This window comes from Myotis myotis, unplaced genomic scaffold (genome assembly GCF_014108235.1).
Source record: "Myotis myotis isolate mMyoMyo1 unplaced genomic scaffold, mMyoMyo1.p scaffold_m19_p_21, whole genome shotgun sequence".
Classification (NCBI taxonomy): Eukaryota; Metazoa; Chordata; class Mammalia; order Chiroptera; family Vespertilionidae; genus Myotis; species Myotis myotis.
Window position 1 is genome coordinate 466,026 of NW_023416326.1, and position 19,712 is coordinate 485,737.

The 19,712-nt window shown below is 63.7% G+C and overlaps 1 protein-coding gene across 4 annotated transcripts; it reads left to right on the forward strand.

The window, feature by feature from the left end:
* The first annotated feature begins 824 nt into the window (after nucleotides 1-824).
* Nucleotides 825-15,283, forward strand: CSRP1 (cysteine and glycine rich protein 1). Of its 4 annotated transcripts, XM_036355019.1 has the most exons (7): nucleotides 6,111-6,533; nucleotides 6,844-6,962; nucleotides 8,220-8,442; nucleotides 11,081-11,249; nucleotides 12,134-12,263; nucleotides 13,605-13,698; nucleotides 14,152-15,283. In XM_036355019.1, the coding sequence occupies exons 1-7, from the start codon at nucleotides 6,131-6,133 to the stop codon at nucleotides 14,226-14,228; spliced, it is 1,215 nt and encodes a 404-aa protein (XP_036210912.1). In that variant the 5' UTR covers nucleotides 6,111-6,130; the 3' UTR covers nucleotides 14,229-15,283. The 4 variants fall into 4 exon arrangements, with proteins under 4 accessions (XP_036210914.1, XP_036210913.1, XP_036210912.1 ...); XM_036355021.1 differs by lacking the exons at nucleotides 6,111-6,533; nucleotides 8,220-8,442 and adding an exon at nucleotides 825-925; XM_036355020.1 differs by lacking the exons at nucleotides 6,111-6,533; nucleotides 8,220-8,442 and adding an exon at nucleotides 5,052-5,196.
* Nucleotides 15,284-19,712: the final 4,429 nt, after the last annotated feature.

The following is a 19,712-nucleotide window of genomic DNA, read 5'->3' on the forward strand; positions in this document are numbered from 1 at the left end:
CAGATATTTAATTTCCAGACCATCTTTTGTGGTGATTTTAGGTCTCTGAGTTTGCAAGACTGCCACGCAGGCCTCCCCTGAGCTTGTCAGGTTAGCATGTGGCTCCTTCCGTCCACAACAGGCTGGCGGGTAGGTGTGTGTGTGTGTGTGTGTGTGTGTGTGTGTGTGTGTCAGTGCCACCCACGTGTGCAGGCCCCCACCTCTCAGCACGGCTGGGGCGTTCTCCTTGGACAGCAGGGAACACTGTGGACACCTGAGGGGTCGAGAGCTGCCGGAGGAGGCGAGTTAACATTGACTGAGCATCATCGCGTGTGTGTGTGTGTGTGTGTGTGTGTGTGTGTGTGTGTGTTTGGGGGGCGGCACCCTGTTCTTCAGGACCTCGTCTGTCCCCCACAACACCCTGGGCATCACCCCCTTTCACAGAGGGGCTGCGCTGAGGACCAGGGCTCAGCTAGTGCGCGAAGGGGCAGGACCCCAGCTCAGACCTGTCTCGGTCTGGCGCCCAAATGTGTCCCTCACCCCTTGCCGCCCGGGCACCCAACAGCGGGAGCCCCCCAACTCCCCGCCCCCCCATTCCCTGCGGGTGCGAGTTTATCAGAGTCTCAGATCACGTCCACCTTACCATCTGGCTGACGGGAACCCCGTGGGAGGTTCTGAGCGCACAGTGGGTCCACAGGGCCGGCCGGAGCCGCGTCTCTCCCCTCCCACCGCACCCCCACCCCCACCCCCACCCCGTCACCTCCCCCTCCGCGGCCAGGTCGGGGAGGGGGGGCGCCCCGCGGGCCGGCGCCCTGACGTCAGCCAGCAGAGGGCTGAGTGCAGAGGACACGCCTTCCCCGGTCGGCACAAAACGGCGCGCGCGCGGGCGCACGGGACACCCGCTGCCGAGCGCTTCCTGCAGAGCCGCCCGACCCGCCCGCCGCAGGTGAGTGCGCCCGTTGAGCGCATCCGCCGAGTGCACCCCGGGACGCGCGCCCCCGGGCCAAGCCGGCTCCAGGCGAGGGCGCCCCGGCTCCTGCGCTGCGCCCCCGGCACCGCGCGCCCCCGGAGCCTCCGGGTCCTCCCCGCAGCCGGCAAAGTTGGAGGGAAAGTGGCGCGGCCGCGGGCGCGGAGGGAGGAGCAGCGGCGGCTGTCAGCCCGGCGGCGGCGCTTCTCTTTCCGGGAGGCGCCGGGTCCCTCCCCGCCGGGGCGCCCACGTGCCCTGAACCGGGCGCCGGGCTCCCCCGCCATCCGCTGGCCCCACCGCAGCACAGCGGGCCCCTTTGCGCGCCCCTGACGCCCACGGCGCTCCCCGCTCCCTCGCGCTCCCGGCCTGGGGACACGGGGTGCGTTTTTACTCCGCAAAGAACCGGGTGGAAGCGCAAGGCTCCCCCTCCACCACCCACGAATCGGTGCGAATGGGGCCGGTTTCCGAGCCCGAATGACCCACAGGGGTGCTTGGTGGCCTCAGTCCTTGAAGGGGGAGGAGGGGGCTGGTGTTGAGCTCAGTTACAGCGAGTTGCAATATGTTACCCAGCATGCAGCGGCCAGGCAGGTGTTCCATTTTGTTTTAAAATATATTTTTATTGAGAGGAAGGGAGAGGGAGAGAGAGAAACATCAAGGATGAGAGAGAATCATGGATGGGCTGCCTCCTGCACCCCCTACACTGGGGATCGAGCCCACAACCCGGGCCTGTGCCCTGACCGGGAATCGAACCCTAATCCCCTGATTCATAGGTCCACGCTCAACCCCTGAGCCACGCGGGCCGGTGGGGCTAGGCAGGTGTCTGTCCGCTCACAGGCGGGAGAATATTCTGAAGGTCCCTGTGCTGGTCATCTGCTCCTGCCCACGGTCCAGCCCTGGGGCAGCAGGTGAGGTCAGGCCCTTCCCTGGAGGCCTGGGCTCCAGCCGCCCACGCCCTGAGCCCTGACCTGTGGGGTGGATGACGGACAGGCCCCTCCCAGCCCAGAGGGCTACCCTTGGGGTCCTGTGATGGCAACACCGGGCTGTCCACTGGGCCGGACCAGGAGAGGCACGGGAGGCTGGGGAGGGATGGTTGGAAGGCAGACTGGCTGCTTCTTGACTTTGTGTGACCTCGGACAAGCGACTTCTCGCTGCTCAGTTCCTTTTGGGGTGGAGCGCAGGGACTGGGAACACACGGGGGTCGGCCACTGTCCTCTCCCTGACCCCCCCCTCTCCCAGGTGGGGTTTTGGGGCGAGGGGCGGTCAATGTGCTCAGCTTCCCCTGCTCTCACTCAGCCGTGGTCATCCTCTGCCCAGAGAGCGGGTCCTCAGCCCCGGCTGCCCTCAGGCGGCCTTCTCGGCTGGGGACTGACCCTTGGACTCTGGGAGGATGTGGGGCTGGAGGCCGGACAGGGAAGGAAGTCTATCTGGCAGAGGGCGTGGTCTGGGCCAGAGGAGGGGGAAGGGAGCCCTGTCCCTTCAGAGGGTCCGGGGAGGACACGGGAGGAACAGAGGGGCAGACCCACCCGCGGGTGATGGGGCTGCTAGTAAAATGTGACATGGCACCCCCTCACTGCCCCGGCTCCCCCCCCCAGGTCTGCCCCGGCCCCTTCCTTCCTGGCCCCCGTGTTTTCTTTCTTAATGGCAAGCGTCTGTCTTGGGAGCCAGGGTTCCGGCCGGAGCTGCAGGCTGGGACTCCTCGCTGACCCGGGGTTGGCGATCAGTGAAAGAGGTGGGTGAGGAACGGGGTAGGCATGGCTGGTGGCGGAGGAGCTGGGACACGTGCAAACCTTGCAGACAGTCACCCGCCAGCTTTTCCCAGGAGCAGCCAGGTGAGGGGAAACGGCATTTTAAAAATATATATATGTTTTTATTGATCTCAGAGAGGAAAGGAGAGGGAGAGAGGGAGAAACATCCACGATGAGAGAGAACCACTGATCGGCTGCCTCCTGCACGCCCGACACTGGGGATCGAGCCCACAACCCGGGCCTGTGCCCTGACCGGGAAAGGAACCCTGACCTCCTGGTTCCTAGGTGGATGCTCACCCACTGAGCCACACTGGCCGGGCCCCGTGGGTACGTTTTCGTCAGGTCTGATGTGTGTTTGAATTTGGGGGCCAGGTTTGCAGGAACAGAGTCCGCTTGAGGGAAGGCACCCACACGCTCACACGCGCGCGCACACACACACACACACACACACACACACAGGAGCTGCGGGGGCGGGGGAGGGCCGGGGTCCTGCTGACAGGAGCCTGTGGCTCCCAGGTGTCAGTCATCGCCATGGTGACGCCTGGCTGCAGACGTTGCTTCCCAGGAATCCGTCTGACGTCAGCGCCCAGGGATTCCCATGTATGGTAAAGTGTGTAAATACGGAGGCGGCCGCCGTCCAGGCTCTGGCATTTCCAGAGCTTCCCCAGGAAGGCTGGGCGGAGTCAGTCCTCCACGCCTCCCGGGGGGTTGGCAGGGGGAGCGCCCCAGCCCCCCGGGCAGCCAGAGCCCCCTGCCCAGGGTGCCCGCCCGTGTTCGTTACCTGGGACATCCCGGATGGAGCTGCCTGGGATGTCGGCTGCAAACACCCTTTCTTATTTAATAAGAGAAGAGTGCTAACTTCTATTTAATTTTTTAAGTATCTTTTTATTGATTTCAGAGAGAGGGAGAGAGGGAGAAACATTCAATGATGAGAGAGAATCACCAATCGGCTGTCTCCCGCACACCCCACACTGGGGATCGAGCCCCCCACCCGGGCATGTGCCCCGACCGGGAATCGAACCCGGGACCTCCTGGTTCACAGGTTGACGCTCAACCGCTGAGCCAGGCCAGCCAGGCGGTAGCTTGTTTTTAAAAATGAATTAAAGGGAGATCATTCAGACCTGTCAGCAGGGGATCAACCGATGGTTACCCCTGGACGCTGGCATCATTCCAGAGGAAAGCAAAGAAACTCGATCCGTCGATTCCTCCGGGAGACGCATGAGGCCGCGGGGTTTCCTGTAAGGGTCTGGGCCCAGCGTCTACCTCGGCCGACCTTCCGATTTCTGAGCTCCCAGGGGGCAGAGCTGAGCGGTGCCAGGTGTTGGGGGGCCGGCAGAGCTGGGGGCCACGGGCCTGGGGTGAGGCCGGCTCCCTGCTTGGGGAAGAGACTCGTTCGTGTTCAGGGCTCCGAAGCAATCCTAGCGAGCCCGGCCGGGTGAGGCTCAGCCCTTGAGCTTTGACGCAGGAACCAGGAGGTCACAGTTCGATTCCCTGTCAAGGGCACAGGCCCCGGTTGCAGGCTCGATCCCCAGTGGGGGGCGTGCAGGAGGCAGCCGATCCGTGATTCTCTCTCGTCATGGATGTTTCTCTCTCTCCCTCTCCCTTCCTCTCTAAAATCAATACAAATATAAAGGGTGTCCCAAAATTCACGCAAGAAGTAATTTGGATAGAAAACACAGGTTTATAATTAAAAATTGTAAATCTTTTATTGATCCATAAAGTACACAGTCTAGGGTTATGCATGGAATAGCACATCGGGCAAACGGCCTCCACGGCTCTGCTGGCACAGACGCAAAGCCGTGGTCTTCACTGGTCTTCCTTGTCCCTGCTCCTGGGCCATCATTGGTACTTGGTGATGCTGATCGAATGGAAGGGATTGAAATCAAAGGGCCACAGATATGAGAATCTGATTCAATAAACCAAGTAAAATTAGGCTTTTATTTTTTGTTGTTGTTAATGCTCACGCAAAATTCAAATCTTGCGTGAATTTTGGGACACCCCATATACAAGGAAATAAGGAATTCTCGTGAGATGTGGGGGCGAGGCTGAGCCGGGGTCTCCACGTCGGTCGGCCACATGTCCCCTGCCAGCGACCATCCCTCTCCACCGAGGTCTCTTTCTGGGCTGGACGGTGCCACCTCCAAGACACGGGCGCTGGGCCCTGAGCCGGGGGCCCCTCCTCCCGCCTCCCTCTCCTTGGCTGCCCTCCCGACCCGGGGCCTGGGGGAAGGGCTGGGTTCCGTGTACCTGGCCAGATACCACAGGGCTCAGGTAACGTGAGAGCACGTCCCCGACTCCGCAAACACCTGACAGGTCCCGACCGGACCGCGTGCGTGGGTGGGTGGGGTCCTGGGCTCTGCCCAGACGTCGCTCAGTGGCCCTGGGGAACGTGAGCTGCTGGACGGGGAGAGGTGGGGTTTTTCCACTGGACACAGGGCCCCGGATGGAGGATGGAGCCGGGTGTCGCTTGACTGGTTGGAGCAGAGGAGGGTCTCCTCCGGGCACGTAAGGACCATCCACCTCTGAGATGGTTTCTCTTTTTTAAAAAATATTTTTATTGATGTCAGAGAGGAAGGGAGAGGAAGAGAGAAACATCCATGATGAGAGGGAACCATGGACCGGCTGCCTCCTGCACGCCCCCCACTGGGGATGGAGCCCGCCACCCGGGCCTGTGCCCCGACCAGGAATCGAACCCTGACCTCCCGGTTCCTAGGCCGACGCTCAACCACTGAGCCACACCGGCCGGGCAGCAGCCCTGAACTCTCGCTGAACCAGGCAGCTGGCCCCTGGAGTCCCCATGGCAGGAAGGGCGGGATGGACTGTGGGGCCGGAGGGCTGTCCCCGGGGATGAGGGCGCTCAGGCCCCAGGAGGGGTCCAAGGACGGTGCAGAGTCAGGTGCCTTCGGGGAAACCCTACCTGCGGGTGTGTCTGGGACGTGCGTCAGCTGTGGCCCATCCAGGCCTGCATGGTCAGTAACCCGTCACAGCCGCGTGGGAAGGGATGGCGGCCCCAGCTCCAGCCCCCCCCACCCCCGCTTCGTGCAGCCCCCCTAGCCCTGCACAGGCCTGACCCACCACTTCCTCCGGCCAGACCCTGCCCTGGGCACTGAAGGGCTGACTCAGCGATTCAATCACCAGGGGGTGAGCCCGGCCAGTGTGGCTCAGTGGTTGAGCATCGACCTATGAACCAGGAGGTCACGGTTCAATTCCCGGTCAGGGCACAGGCCCAGGTTGTGGACTCCATCCCCAGTGTGGGGCATGCAGGAGGCAGCCGATCCATGATTCTCTCTCATCATGGATGTTTCTCTCTCTCTCCCTCTCCCTTCCTCTCGGAAATCAATACAAATATTAAAAAATAAAAAACCACCAGTGGGTGAGGCGCAGGAACAGGTGATGGAGACTGTGCCGTGGGGGATCCTCAAGGGGAGGTGGGGGCTTGATGTTCTCAGGCACTAGGGAGCCACTGATGGTTGTAGAGCTGAGGCAGCCGTGGGCGGTGGATTGGGACAGAGATTCCAGAAGCTGCGTCCTCGGAACCCCTGTCCCTGGGGATGCGTTCGGTCATAAAGGGACCGGCTCAGCAGTAAAGGGGGTTTGTTTTTTTTTCTTTTCTCTTTTTTTGTTGGTTTCTTTAACTGGAAAATGCAGAGAGGGTTTGGCTGAGTTTGGTGGCTTGATGAGGTCACCGCACACTGGGGTTTCTTTGTCTCTCAGCTCTGTGTTCCCAGCTGTCGGCCGCCTCCCGGGCCTGCCTGCCCCTCTGGGGACAACGACCCAGAGTCCCTTGCTCCCCTCTCCTCACTGGGGGGGGCTGCTTCCAGAAGGTTCTCTCAGAAAATCAGGTTATTTCTTTCTTCTGAGCTCCCTCAGCTTCCTTCTTCTGTATCACTGTCCTAAATACAGGGTATCCTGGCCCATCCGGGAGCCGGGAGCCAGGAGCCAGGAGCCAGGGATGGTTAGGGTAGGCCGGGCCATGCTTTGTGGCTGAAAGTTGGGGGTCGCCACCAAGAAAAAGGTCCGCAGGCCGACGCTCTAACCACTGGGAACACCAGCCAGGGCCGGCCTTCTCCCCTTCTGTCTCTCCTGGGCTTGCCTGTCCCGGGCAGCCTGCATGCCCCGGTCCTGGGGGTTCACGCCCGTCTCTGTGCCCAGGTTCACGATGCCCAACTGGGGAGGAGGCAAGAAGTGCGGGGTGTGCCAGAAGACGGTGTACTTCGCCGAGGAGGTGCAGTGCGAAGGCAGCAGCTTCCACAAGTCCTGCTTCCTGTGCAGTGAGTAGGCCTGGCCTGCGGTTGCCATGGGCACGGGGGTTGGGGTGGGGGGGGCACCCCAGGGCCGGGCCTGTCGGAGCTCCTGGGAGCTGGCCCCGTGGGATGTAAACAGCTTGACATTTGGCTGCAGCCCCGGCTTTGTGGGGGGGGGGGGGGGGGGCGGGAAGCACTTAAGGGCCCTTTGTTCCCCTTGGAAGCCGCTCTCCAAGCCGACACAGGCCAGGGCCAGGGCTGGAGGGGGCGGCGGGCGCGGGCCGCGTGCCAGGCTCTGAAGACGCGGTTAGGAAAACTTTCCACTCGCTCTCTCCTTTCTCTCTCTGCCACAATCCCGTGTCCTGGAAGAGGAAGGCGGGCCGATTCTTATTCCTGGTGCGGAGGCCCCCGCCGGCCGCACCCCCTGGCTGCCCCTTCCCCCCCCTCTGGGCCAGCCCTCACCTTGGTCACTTCCCTTCCTGCACCCACAGCCTGGGACAGGCCCCGGGGAACCCAAGCTCCTCGGTACCCGCTCCCGACGGCCCACAGCAGGGCTCACTCCCATCCCAGCCGGGACCAGGGGAGCAGGCAGCGGACGCCCAGGGGTCGGGGGCCCTCGGTGCCCAGGGACCCTGCCTCCTCCCCTTTGCTGGCTGGTGCCCTGGCCGGGCGTGTTTTCCCAGCTCCCAGGAGGTGACGGCCTGGGGAGGCGTCCCCAGTTCATTGTGATCAGAGCTGAGGATCTGGGTTTGAGGAGGTGACAGCTTCAGCCGACAGGTTGCCCTGGAGGGTGGGCAGAGGGGACGCTGGGATGGCCCAGGTTTCAGCCAGTCCTGTTGTGAGGGTTTGTGTCGGGCCCGGTGCACGAAATCCGTGCAAGGGTAGGGCCCCTAGGCCTGGCCGGCGATCAGGGCCGATCGGGGCCTTCCTTCGTTCCGCGCCGCCCCCTGGTGGTCAGCGCACGTCATAGCAAGCAATTGAACTACCAAGGGGACAATTTGCATATTAGGCTTTCATATATATAGAAATTTTTATTGATTTCAGAGAGTAAGGGGAAGGGAGACAGAGAGAGAGAAACATCAATGAGGAGAGAGAATCATGGATCGGCTGCTTCCTGCACGCCCCCTGACTAGGAACCGAACCCCGAGACGTCCTGGTTCATAGGTCGACGTTCCACAACTGAGCTACGCCGGCCGGGCAGGGCCAGGACTTGGCCTTATCCTCTGTGTGGTGGTGGGCAGGTTAGTCCACGCTCTCGGGCTGAGTTTTCTCGCCGTTTCCCAGGAGACAAGGACGCTGGGCTGTTGTGGGGATCCCAACGCAAGGAGCTTGGGAAGCGAAGCGCCTAAAGGAAGAGCGAGTGTTCAGCAGGGGACCTCGGGGAGACGGGGTCACAGAGGAGACCCCGCAGGGGCCGAAGACCCAGCCCCCGGCCCTCCTCCTGCGTCACAGGAAGCACCCTTCCGAGAGTCTGGGGCGTCTTCGTCCCAGGTGCCTTGCGATCCAGGTGGGAACCAGTTGGGCCACCTGCTCGCCAGGCTTCTCTCCCCTGGTGGATGGAGAGGGCCCCGCCCCTGCCACAGGGTCTGATGAATGAGGAGCGAGCAAGCCCTGGTCTGCCTGCCAACGGCAGCATCTTATCATCAGCAGCTCACTTCCTGAGGAATGTCCAGGCCGCTTACGTTTTCAGGGCGACCAAGAGGGCTTGGGGTTGGCCAGGATGAGGGTCTGGGCTGCTAGGGGCCCGTGTTGCTTAATCACTGACGAGGAGGCCAGCTGTGGCCAATCCCCATCCCCTCCCCGCCTCCCATGCCCCCCTGACAGTCCTGCCTGTGGGGGTGGCTGCGGGTCAGGCAGTGGAGGGGAGCCAGGAATTCAGGGGCGAGGGCGTGAGGAGGTGTGGACGATTAGGAACAGTTGTGCAAGTCAGGCCGTGTGGTCCGGCCGGCGTGGCTCAGGGGTTGAGCGTCGACCTAGGAACCAGGAGGCCACGGTTCGATTCCCGGTCAGGGCACATGCCCAAGTGGCGGGCTCCATGCCCAGTCGGGGGCGTGCAGCAGGCAGCCGATCCGTGATTCTCTCTCATGGATGTTTCTGTCTCTCCCTCTCCCTTCCTCTCTCAAGTCAATAAAATATATATTAAAAAAAAATGAAGTCAAGGGGTAGAGCAGGGCTGGAGGGGGTGTTGTGAAGCTGACAGCCCCGCGTGGGGAGCGGCTCAGGTCCCTGGGGTCTGGGGGATTGGAGCTCAGGCGGGGCGGGCCAGGTCCCGGTGCCCAGGACGGCCGCGGGCACTCAGCCGCCTGTTTGGAATGGAGAGGGTGTCGCTTTCCTCGGGCCGTGAAACGCGTCCAGCTCGCGCTCAGGAATTCAGAGTAACCCACAGAGTCGCAGGACTTTCCCTTCTAAGGAAGAGAGAGGCCGCGGGGCCTGGGCCTGGGCCTGGCTGGGGTGAAGGGCCGTAGCTCCCGGCTGGCCAGGCCCGAGTGTGTCCCCAGTGAATCCCCCCCTGACCACTCCGGTCCTTGGCTCTGGGTTGGGCTCAACGTGGCGCCTACATTCCCTTTCTGGGTCTGGGACGGACAGGAAGGCAGGATGAAGCAATAGACGAACTCGGGGGGCATGGCCTTTGACACGGGAGCAGGGATGGAGGGAGCCTGCTCTGGGCTCCTGTGGCCGCGCACAGTAGGTGTGTCTCGCACAGTAGGTGTGTCGTGCACAGTAGGTGTGTCGCGCACAGTAGGTGTGTCGCGCACAGTAGGTGCATAATACATGTGATCAGCTGGCAGGAATGCTCAGCTCCTCAGTGAGGGACCCGCTTCCTCAGCTCTTGTCCTACGACGTTAATTTGGTTCCGGGACATTCCTTAAGTATCGGGATTCGGCGTGTCCCGCCGACTGTCCCTTCCAACTCGTGGGGAGGACAGAAGGCCCCGGAGAAGCCCTGCCTGTCCCCTCCCCCTCCCCCCTCCCCCCTCCCTCCTCCCTCCCAGGAGGTTTAAAGCTGGGCTCCTTGTAACCGGGCCCCCTCTTGCCTTTAAAGGGCCAGCCCCTGTCCCTCTGAGCCCCAGGTTGGAGACTCCAGACTAAATAAGGCCCCTCTTGTCCTGCCCTCGAGATCCCCACCTCATTCCAGCGCTCGGGGCAGCCCAAATACGGAGCTCCCCGGCGCCTCCCTGGGGCTTGGCTCCGGACGCAGGGAACAGCAGGCCAAGGCCTCCAGCATTCCCTTCTAGGGTGGGAAGTCGGGACTCGCTTCCTGTAAGACCCTGAACGAACTGGGAATTCCAGGACCCGGCAGGCAGCGGGCGGAGGAGGGGTCTCATCCCACGGGTCTCCCCGGCAGGCGCCCCGGGAGCTCAGCCAGAGGGGACCCAGGGCCTGCAGTGGGTCCTCAAGGGGCTCCCTGCCGTGCGGACGGAGCCCCGACTTCTAGATCCTGCTGACAGCCGCCCGCCATCGGGCTCTGCTCTGCCTGCTCTCCCTCCCAGAGCCCTGTCCTGCCACCTCCCAGACTCACCTGCTCAGGGCCTCCCCTTCCCACTCCCCACTCCTCCACCCCCCCATCCCATCAGCACCCCCAAGTGCTCCTGCTCCTCAAGGTTTCTTCTTGGCCCACGATGTGGTCAGGGTTCGATTCCCCGTCAGGGCACAGGCCCGGGTTGCAGGCTCCATCCCAGTGCGGGGCGTGCAGGAGGCAGCCAGTCCATGATTCTCTCTCCTCATTGCTGTCTCTCTCTCTCCCTCTCCTTTCCTCTCTGAAATCAATAAAAATACACTAAAAAAAAAAAAGGAAATGTGTTTAAAAAAATAATAATAAATAAATACTAAACTTCCCTTTGGGGCGCATGGCTTCACCTGCACCCCCGCCCCCCAAGTCGACACAGATGGTCCCCCCTGGACCCCAGTGCTGGGAGCAGGAAAGCCCCGCCCTTCTCTTCCTTCCTGTCTTTTTTCTCCTCTCCTCTCGGGACACGGGACACGTGGTCTCTTTCTCGTGGGCAGAGTGAAGGCCTCCCCGGGCTCCCTGAGGCTGGGCTCAGCCTGGCTGCTGCCTCCTCCAAACCCGGGGAGGCGCGAGGGCTGGGTGGGGGCTGAGGCAGAGCCGCGGGGGCCTCACGCGCTCCGTCCCCCCGCCCCCCACAGTGGTCTGCAAGAAGAACCTGGACAGCACGACCGTGGCCGTGCACGGCGAGGAGATCTACTGCCGGTCCTGCTACGGCAAGAAGTACGGGCCCAAGGGCTACGGCTACGGGCAGGGCGCCGGCACGCTCAGCACCGACAAGGGGGAGTCGCTGGGCATCCGGCACGAGGAGTGAGTACCAGGGACCCCACCCACCCAGACACTCTCAGCCACTGCTAGTTACGCATCGACGGCTCTGAAGGCCGATTTCCAGGGTCTTCGTGGAGAGAGAGAGAGAGAGAAACATCCATGATGAGAGAGAATCATGGACCGGCTGCCTCCTGCACGCCCCCCACTGGGGATGGAGCCTGCAACCCGGGCGTGTGCCCTGACCGGGAATCGAACCCTGATCTCCGGGTTCCTAGGTTGATGCTCAACCCCTGGCCACGCCGGCCGGGCCCCTGTTCACAGATGAGAAAACTCAGCCCAGTGTCAGGGACTTGTCCGGGGTCCCCAGCCGGTGAGGGTCTGAGCCAGGCCGGCCTCTGCCATCTGTCCCTTGGGAATGCCGCAGGGCGTCTGCCACCAGGTCCCTGGCACCCGGTGACCCCTGACCCCTGACCTGCTGTCAGTGGTCCCGTCCGCAGCCACCCCGGCCGGCTCCTCGGCCCCAGGGGATGGACGGACGGAAATGACTGACGGGAGGAATGAGCTGCCACGTGCCAGCCAAGGTCGTGACCCAGGGGAAATGACTGGTCAGCAGGTTTGTCCCGGAAAGAGTCCGAGAGCGGACAGATGGCGGGAATGGGGACGAGGCGGGCGGATCTCAGTGACGAGGTGTGAGATGATTCCCGCTGGTAACCAGGCGACTGGGGGCCGTAGGGTGTTTCCGGGGAAATAGCATAACATTGTGGGGCCCTGGGTGTCCCCATTGGGGACATGGGAGACCACCTGAGAGCTCCCCACGGCCATGGCCCTGTAGCCGGCTCGGAGAGCTGCCCCCTGCCCACCCCGCGTAAGATGGAGGCGGGGTCGTGCCCCCGCGATGCAGACCCACCTCGTCCTCCCTCCTGCAGGGCTCCTGGCCACAGGCCCACCACCAACCCCAACGCCTCCAAGTTTGCCCAGAAGATCGGGGGCTCTGAGCGCTGCCCCCGCTGCAGCCAGGCCGTGTACGCCGCCGAGAAGGTGATCGGCGCCGGGAAGGTAAGGCGGCCGCCCCGTCACGGGAGAGGAGGAGGAGGGGAGGCGGGCCCGTGACGCACCTTCCGGACACGTGGGTTCCGGGACTTGGCCCGTCCGGCTGTCGCTTTTCTTTCTTAAAAATATATTTTTATTGATTTCAGAGAAGAAGGGAGAGAGAGAGAGAGAGAAACATCAATGATGACAGAGTCATGGATCGGCCGCCTCCTGCACGCCCCCCACTGGGGATGGAGCCCGCAACCCGGGCCTGTGCCCTTGGCCGGAATCGCACCCTGACCGCCTGGTTCATAGGTGGACGCTCAATCCCTGAGCCACGCCGGCCAGGCTCTGTGTTGAGGCAGGAACTCCCCTCCCTGACCTGGGCCAAGAAAGAAACCTTAAGGAGCAGGGCATTTGGGGGTGCCGACTGGGGGGGCCGGCGAGGCCCTGAGCGGGGGGGGGGGGGGGGGTTTGCACGTGAGTCCTCCTCCAGCTTGGAGAGCTCCGGGCAGGGCTCTGGGAAGGGGCTGGGGTTGGGGTGTTGGGGGCCCCCCTCCCGTGTCTCCATCTCTGGGAGGAGGAGGCAGGGTGTAGAGGTCTGGCGGCCAGGAAGTCGGAGTTGGTCCAGTTTGCTCCCTCGCCTCCAGCCCGGGACGGGGGCTGCGCTGAGGGAGGCCCTTTGCCCTTAAAAGGCCTGGTTCTGTCGGGCCTGGTGCCGCCTGCCTCCTGCAGGGCCGTCTGCACCTCCGCCCCTGAGCCTGCGCGGCTGTGGCCGCTGGAGCTGGTCTCTGAGGGGCCTTCCAGCCCGAGCGGCTCCGTCCCGGCCAGGCTGCCCCCCTGGGCCCTGTGCGGGGGTCCCCCCCCACACCCCGCTCCTCTGTGGGCCTTTCCGGCCGAGTTCAGTGCACGTCACAGGCCCGTCCTCCTTCCAGAGTCACACCAGGCGCCACTGGCTCAGGGCCCCTCTGGCCAGGCCAGCCCACCAGGAAGGCTGCTGGGGGCGGGGGGGACCGCCAGCTCCTTCTCCTTTGGGCGAACGAGGCCCCCCGTTGTAAAGGTCAGAGGTCAGGCAGCCCCCGCGTACCTAGTTCCCACGCTCATTCTGCCAGGTGGGCAGAGGCCCCAGAGGAGGAGGCGGCTGAGGCCGTGCAGCTGGTAAGGGCAGGGCCTGGGCAAGCCCGTGCCCACCCCGCTGACCCCATGGGTCTGGAGGAGGCTCGGCTGGCTGCACCGGTCACCAGGGTGGGAGAGGGGTGCAGAGAGGCATGCGACAGGGCCCTGGCCTGCAGGAGACCCTGCTCACCTGCGCTGGGGTCACCCTCGTCCCCGGGGGCAGCACTAACGGTGGGCTCCCTCCCCCCGCAGTCCTGGCACAAGTCCTGCTTCCGCTGCGCCAAGTGCGGCAAAGGCCTGGAGTCCACCACCCTGGCCGACAAGGACGGCGAGATTTACTGCAAAGGTGGGTGTGGCATCGAGCGCCCGGCCTGGAGGCCCAGGGGGCGGGGGCTGGGCGGCGATGCCCTGGCTCTGTGTAAACCGGCCCCTGGCCTTGGGGTGGGGCCCTGAGCATCTCGTAAACGCCCCACCTGACAGAGGAGGCAGCCCAGAGGGAGGCCTGGCCAGAGCCTGTGGGCCATGACCTTGGGACTGTGACCTTGAGGCCATGACCTTTGAGTCTGTGACCTTTGAGTGGCACATGGGCTGGGCGGGCCGAGCGAGTGCCCGGCCCTGGTCCAGGGCTGTCCCCGCAGACAGCGCTGTCCTCTCTGTTGAGGGGGATGGACAGGGCGGGGCCAGGAGCCTCCTCGCTGTGGGGTTGGGGGGCTGCAGAGGTGGGGTGCGGGGACGTCACTGCCGCAGAGGCCGGCGGGCCCTCGGGGTGGCGTGTCTGCAGGGGTCTCTCTCTCCGCAGGATGCTACGCTAAGAACTTCGGGCCCAAGGGCTTCGGCTTCGGGCAGGGAGCAGGCGCCTTGGTGCACTCAGAGTGAGGCCGCCTGCCCTCCCCGCCCCCCCATGTGCCGTCTCCACCACCCGCTCCCCGCAGCCTCGGCCACCCCCGGACGCCTCTCCTCAGCCCTGCCCCACCCACGTCGCCAGTGACCGGAGCTTGGTGTCTGGCCCCCTCTGGTTTGGGGGCAGCCTGAGGTCCCCCCTCAGGGGCTCCCCCTGCCCGCGGTCTGCGCCGTCACCGGCGGGAGTCTCCGTGGTTTTAGCCTCCCACACCCGCCCGCAGGCCTCCGTTCTCAGCCTCCTCAGCTGAGCATCCACCATCATCTGAGCCCACATCTCGGGGCCCAGGGGGGAGGCTGTGGTTCCGACCCCAGAGCTTCTCCTCTGCGAGAAAGAGGGAGTCCCCCCAGCTCAGGAGTCACCAGGGCCGGGGAGGGGACAGAGAGGCATGAGAACCTCTCCCCTAGGCCATGACCTTGAGACTGTGACCTTGAGGCCATGACCTTTGAGTCTGTGACCTTTGAGGTTGCGACCTTGAGGCTGTGGGGAATTGGTGTCCTTCCCCGGGGGGGGTGGGAGAACACCCAGGTCTGAGAACCCCAGAGTCCACACACAGTCTGACCTCCCCAGCTCCCCGTTTGATGGGGGTCCCCATGAAACACCCCAGTACCCACCCCTGTGTATCAGAGGCCCAACTCTGAGGGAGATGGCTCTGCCCCTGACCCGGGGTCCCTGTCCACACACACCCAGCCCAGCGCCCCGCTGCCATGCCGCTCGCCCTCACACGGAGGCCCACGGCCCCAGTCCTCGTCTGGACACCCCTCCCCTCTGCACCCCGAGCTCAGGACCTTCCTGCCCATGCAGGGGTCTCGCCCCGGCTGCCCTCCCCTCCCCTTCCCGGGGGCCCCCTCTGTCCACGTCACCTCTCCCTTCCAGGCCCCCAGGTCAGAGCAGCAGGAGCAGGGAGGGGTGGCCGCGATGCTCCCAGGGACAGAAAGAGGACTAGACGGATGGAGCTGGGCCTGGAGGGCTGCGGGCCTGGGCTGTACTCAAGCTGACCCCCCACTTGGTCAATAAAAGCCATCAGAACGGGGCTCTGGTGTCAGGTCCGCGTCACGCCACTGCGGGGGGTCAGGAGGGAGCAGGTTGGAGACCCCATGAGCGGGAGGAGCCGGGGGTCTGGGAATGGAGGGGTTTGTTCTTGCGCTAAAGCAGGAAGTGGCTCTCACTGAACCCCACATCTGGGCATGTCACTGTGTGGACTTTTTAAAAAAAATAAATTTTTATTGATTTCAGAGAGAAAGGGAGAGAGAGAGACATCCATGATGAGAGAGAATCACGGACCGGCTGCCTCCCGCACGCCCCACACTGGTGATCAAGCCCACAACCCGGGCCTGTGCCCCGACCGGGAATCGAACCGTGACCTCCTGGTTCATGGGTTGACGCTCAACCGCTGAGCCACACAGGCCGGGCAAGGACTTTGGAATTTGAGGGGCTCGGCAAGGCCCCGGAACCCCCGGGTCGGAAAGCCCCAGCGTGAGAGGGGAACTCAGCCTCGGGAACTTCCCTGTGAAATCGAGAGCTCGTTCTGCCCGGGGATGGAGGGCAGGGCCTCGCCCACGCCCAGCACTGTCGGGCCCTGCCTTCCTCCGTGCAGCCTGGTCTGGTAACACACTGCGGACGGGTGGCCCATCAGCAACAGAAATTCATTCCTCACGGCCCGGCCGGCCTGGCTCAGCGGTTGAGCATCGACCTAGGAACCAGGAGGTCAGGGTTCGATTCCCGGTCAGGGCACAGGCCCGGGTTGTGGGCTTGATCCCCAGTGGGGGGCGTGCAGGAGGCAGCCGATCCATGAGTCTCATCATTAATGTTTCTCTCTCTCTCCCTCCCTCTCTGAAATCAATACAAATATATTAAATTTAAACAAAATAAAACAATGAGCAGATACTTCACTAGTAATAGCAACAAGCCTCCTGAACATCACACCCTGACCGCCAGACCCAACCTTGGCCCTGGCAGACCCTCTCCCTGGCCCTGGGGCGGGACCTAAGCCTGTATGGGACCAATCAGGAGTGCAGGACTGGAGGTCCGGGCCAGGTGACTGACAGGTAACCTAGCTGGGGGTGGTTCAGAGGGTCCAGCTGAATTCCAGGAAGGGCAAGGTCTCTGGGTCTAACCCAGGCTGTGGCCCACGGATTGTCTCCAGGAGGGTTTGTGCTGGGGGAGGAGGGAGGAGGGATGGGTGGATGGGTGGATGGGTGGGTGGATAGGGGGATAGGGGGATGGATGGATGGTGGATGGGTGGATGGGGGGATGGATGGATGGATGGATGGGTGGATGGAGGGATGGGTGGATGGATGGGCGGATGGGTGGATGGATGGATGAATGGATGGGTGGATGGATGGATGGATGGGTGGATGGATGGATGGATGGATGAATGGATGGCTCCCCACATACACCTGGATCCTCTTCTGCTCTGGGGGAGGCCCACAGGAGAGGCCCGAATGGGGGTTTGAGACTCAAAACTGAGGACAGGCTGCCCTCTGCTGGCTGCTTGGAGCAGGTCTCTGCACCCCAACACTAGGCCAATCCTCCTGCCTCTCTCTCCTTCCTGAGCAGCCCGTTGTGGGGAGGGGACTGGACGCACCCCTTGGAGTGAAACGCGGACCCTGGCTGGAAGCCCCTGAACGCAGTGTAGTTGGGCGGGGCGGGGGTGGGGGGTGGGGGGGGGGCTGGAGAGAAAAGCCGGCACCTGCGGGGGTGGGGTTGGGGGTGTACCTTGCAGGGAGCAGGGCGCGCCGCCAGGTGGCGCTGTGGCGTCGGAGCAGGAGGCCGGCGCCCAACCCGCACATCCTCCCCTCCCCCTGGGCTGCGGGCGGGGCTCACCTGGAGGCCCAGGTGGTAGCTGCTCCCTGGGAGGGTTTCCGGCCACCGGGCCTGCGCACTCACACCGCGGGGACCTGGCCCAGGAGGGGGCGAGGAACTCGGTGCCCATTCAGGCATTGCCTCCCTCGGCCTCTGCGCTGGGTGCCAGGGTGCAGGGCGGCAGGAGGGCGCATGGGGCAGAGCTGCCACCTCGTGGGAGGCCAAGTTCAGGAAGCCTCCCTCCTCCCAGAGCCCTGGCAACCTGTCTGGGGCACCTGGGAGCGGGGGGCAGAGACCGTGGAGCCCATGGAGGGGTGAGGCCGGGAGGAGGGAGAGTGGGGGTGGGTGGGAGGGGCCCACACCTGGACCAGGTGAGGGGGTGGCAGTGAGCCCAACAGGGGGAGAACCCTCAGGACAAACTGCGCGATGGTGCCCAGCCTCCTGCCACCCCTGGTCCCATCTCCAACCTCCCCCCTTCCCCCCAATCATGAGAATCATTTGTGGAGCCTTTTAAATATATTGATTTCAGAGAGGAAGGGAGAGGGGAGAGAGAGAACCATCAACGAGGAGAGAGAATCACTGATTAGCTGCCTCCTGCATGCCTGCTACTGGGGATCGAGCCGAAACCCAGGCATGTGCCCTTGGCTGGAATCGAACCCGGGACCCTTCAGTCCGCAGGCCGACGGTCTATCCATTGAGCCACACCGGCCAGGGCCCCAAGTCTCCTTTAAAAGAATCCGTGTGCGGGGAGGTGGGAGGAGTTGTGCTAGGACCATAGCAGTAGCCAGCATGCACTGAGCACGCACTGGGGGCTGGCGCCGGTCCCCCTGCCGTCTTATTGGATTCCCACATCAGCAGCCGAGGTGGTTATGGGATCCCTGCATCACAGAAGAGGGGGCTGAGCTTTGGTGAATTTTTTTCAGCAGCCGCGTCGACGTCACAGGCAAGCAGGCAAGCAGGCAAGCCGTGGCACCGACCCGGGAACCAGCTGTGTGGTTCTGGCCTCCTCCCCTCTGGGCCGCCATCAGCGCCAGAGGAGCGCTCGCTTCCAGCAGGGACCTTGTGAAAATGCAGATGCCGCCCGCCCGCCCGCCGGGTGCTTGGGGTGGGGCCTGGGACCCGGCTTCTCCCCGTGGCTCCCAGGCGAAGGCGGCGCTGATGCTGTGACCCTGGCCGCACTCCGGGGACCCGCCCGCCTCGCACGCTCTGAGTTTACGGGCCCAGGAAGACTCGCCCCAGAGGCCAGGAAAATTCAGGAAGCAGGTCGTCGGAGCAAAGCCCTTCGTGGGCATTTTCGTGCCCGGACAGGCCCTGGGGCGTTTCCGAAGCCGCTGCCCCGGGGCCTCCCGCGCTTCCACTCTGCTGACCGCGGCCCGACTCCTCCAGGGGGTCCGACTCCTCCAGGGGGTCCCGGGCTTGGTCCCAGGCCCCAGGGGCGTGTTTCTCCCGGCCTCCTGGCGACGCCCGAGGGTCCCTGGTGGCCACACTGCTGGTCCCGCAGGGCTGGGCACTGGGTCACACGTCTTCCTCCTTTGAAATGAGCGTGCCCTCGTGGTGTGGCCTGCGCTGGGCTCTGAACGGAGATGAAACTGTCCCTTGTGAGCAAAACTCTTTAAGAGCCTCCAGGGGTGCCCTGGCCGGCTTGGCTCAGTGGGTAGAGCGTCGGCCTGCAGGCGAAAGGCTTTCGGGTTTGATTCCCGGTCAAAGGCACGTGCCTGGGTTGCAGGCTTGATCCCCAGCCGGGGGCGTGCAGGAGGCAGCCGATCAGTGATCCTCTCTCATCATTGGTCTCTCTCTCTCTCTCTCTCTCTCTCTCTCTCTCTCTCTCTCTCGTCCTCTCTGAAATCAACAAAAACATATTTTTTAAAACTTTTAAAAAAGAGAGAGAACTGTTCCCCCTGGTGGCCAGCCAGTCCCATGGCCCTGCCCCTCAGCCCAGGGTCCCCGAGGACCTGGGTCACGCCAGGGAGGCCCCTTTGCCCATAAACACGAGCGCCCAGAGGCCAGCACGATCCGGGAAAAGGGGAGAGCCTGCAGGCCCCGACCTGAGCCCCGAGCCCACAGGCCCCGTCCGGGCCGGACCCACGCGGGGATCAAATGCCCGTCAAGCCCAGACTCGGCCTTGGGCGAGGGGGCAGCGGGCGCCCTCCAGACCAAAGGGTTCCCCGTGAGTCAGGAAGGTTATGGGGCTGGAAGGCGATGAAAGAGTGAGCGTGGGAGGGGATTTCCAGCGAGAGCGCCGGGCGGGGAGCAAGCCTGGGCGGGTTGGCCCCGGGTGCTGCCCGCTCCAGGCCTGTTGCAAGGGAGCCCGTACACCCCGAGCCTCGCTCAGAGCCTCGGAACCTTGGTCCGTTGTTTCCCTCCGAGGACGCCCACAGCTCTGGAGTGGAGGGTCCACAGCAGGTGGGGGGGGGGAGGTCAGCAGGGGGGGTCTCCCAGGGAGAGGGGGAACCTGTGGGTGGAGGGTGGGTGCAGAAGCAGGGCTGGGAGCACACCTGGGGGCCTGCCCCGTCTGGATGGGGAGGAACTACCTGACCCTGGGAACCTGGGTCAGGCTGAGGAGGGAGTAGTAGCAGGAACCTTTAAAAAAATATATATATATATATGTTTTTTACAGAGAGGAAGGGAGAGGGATAGAGAGTCAGAAACATGGATGA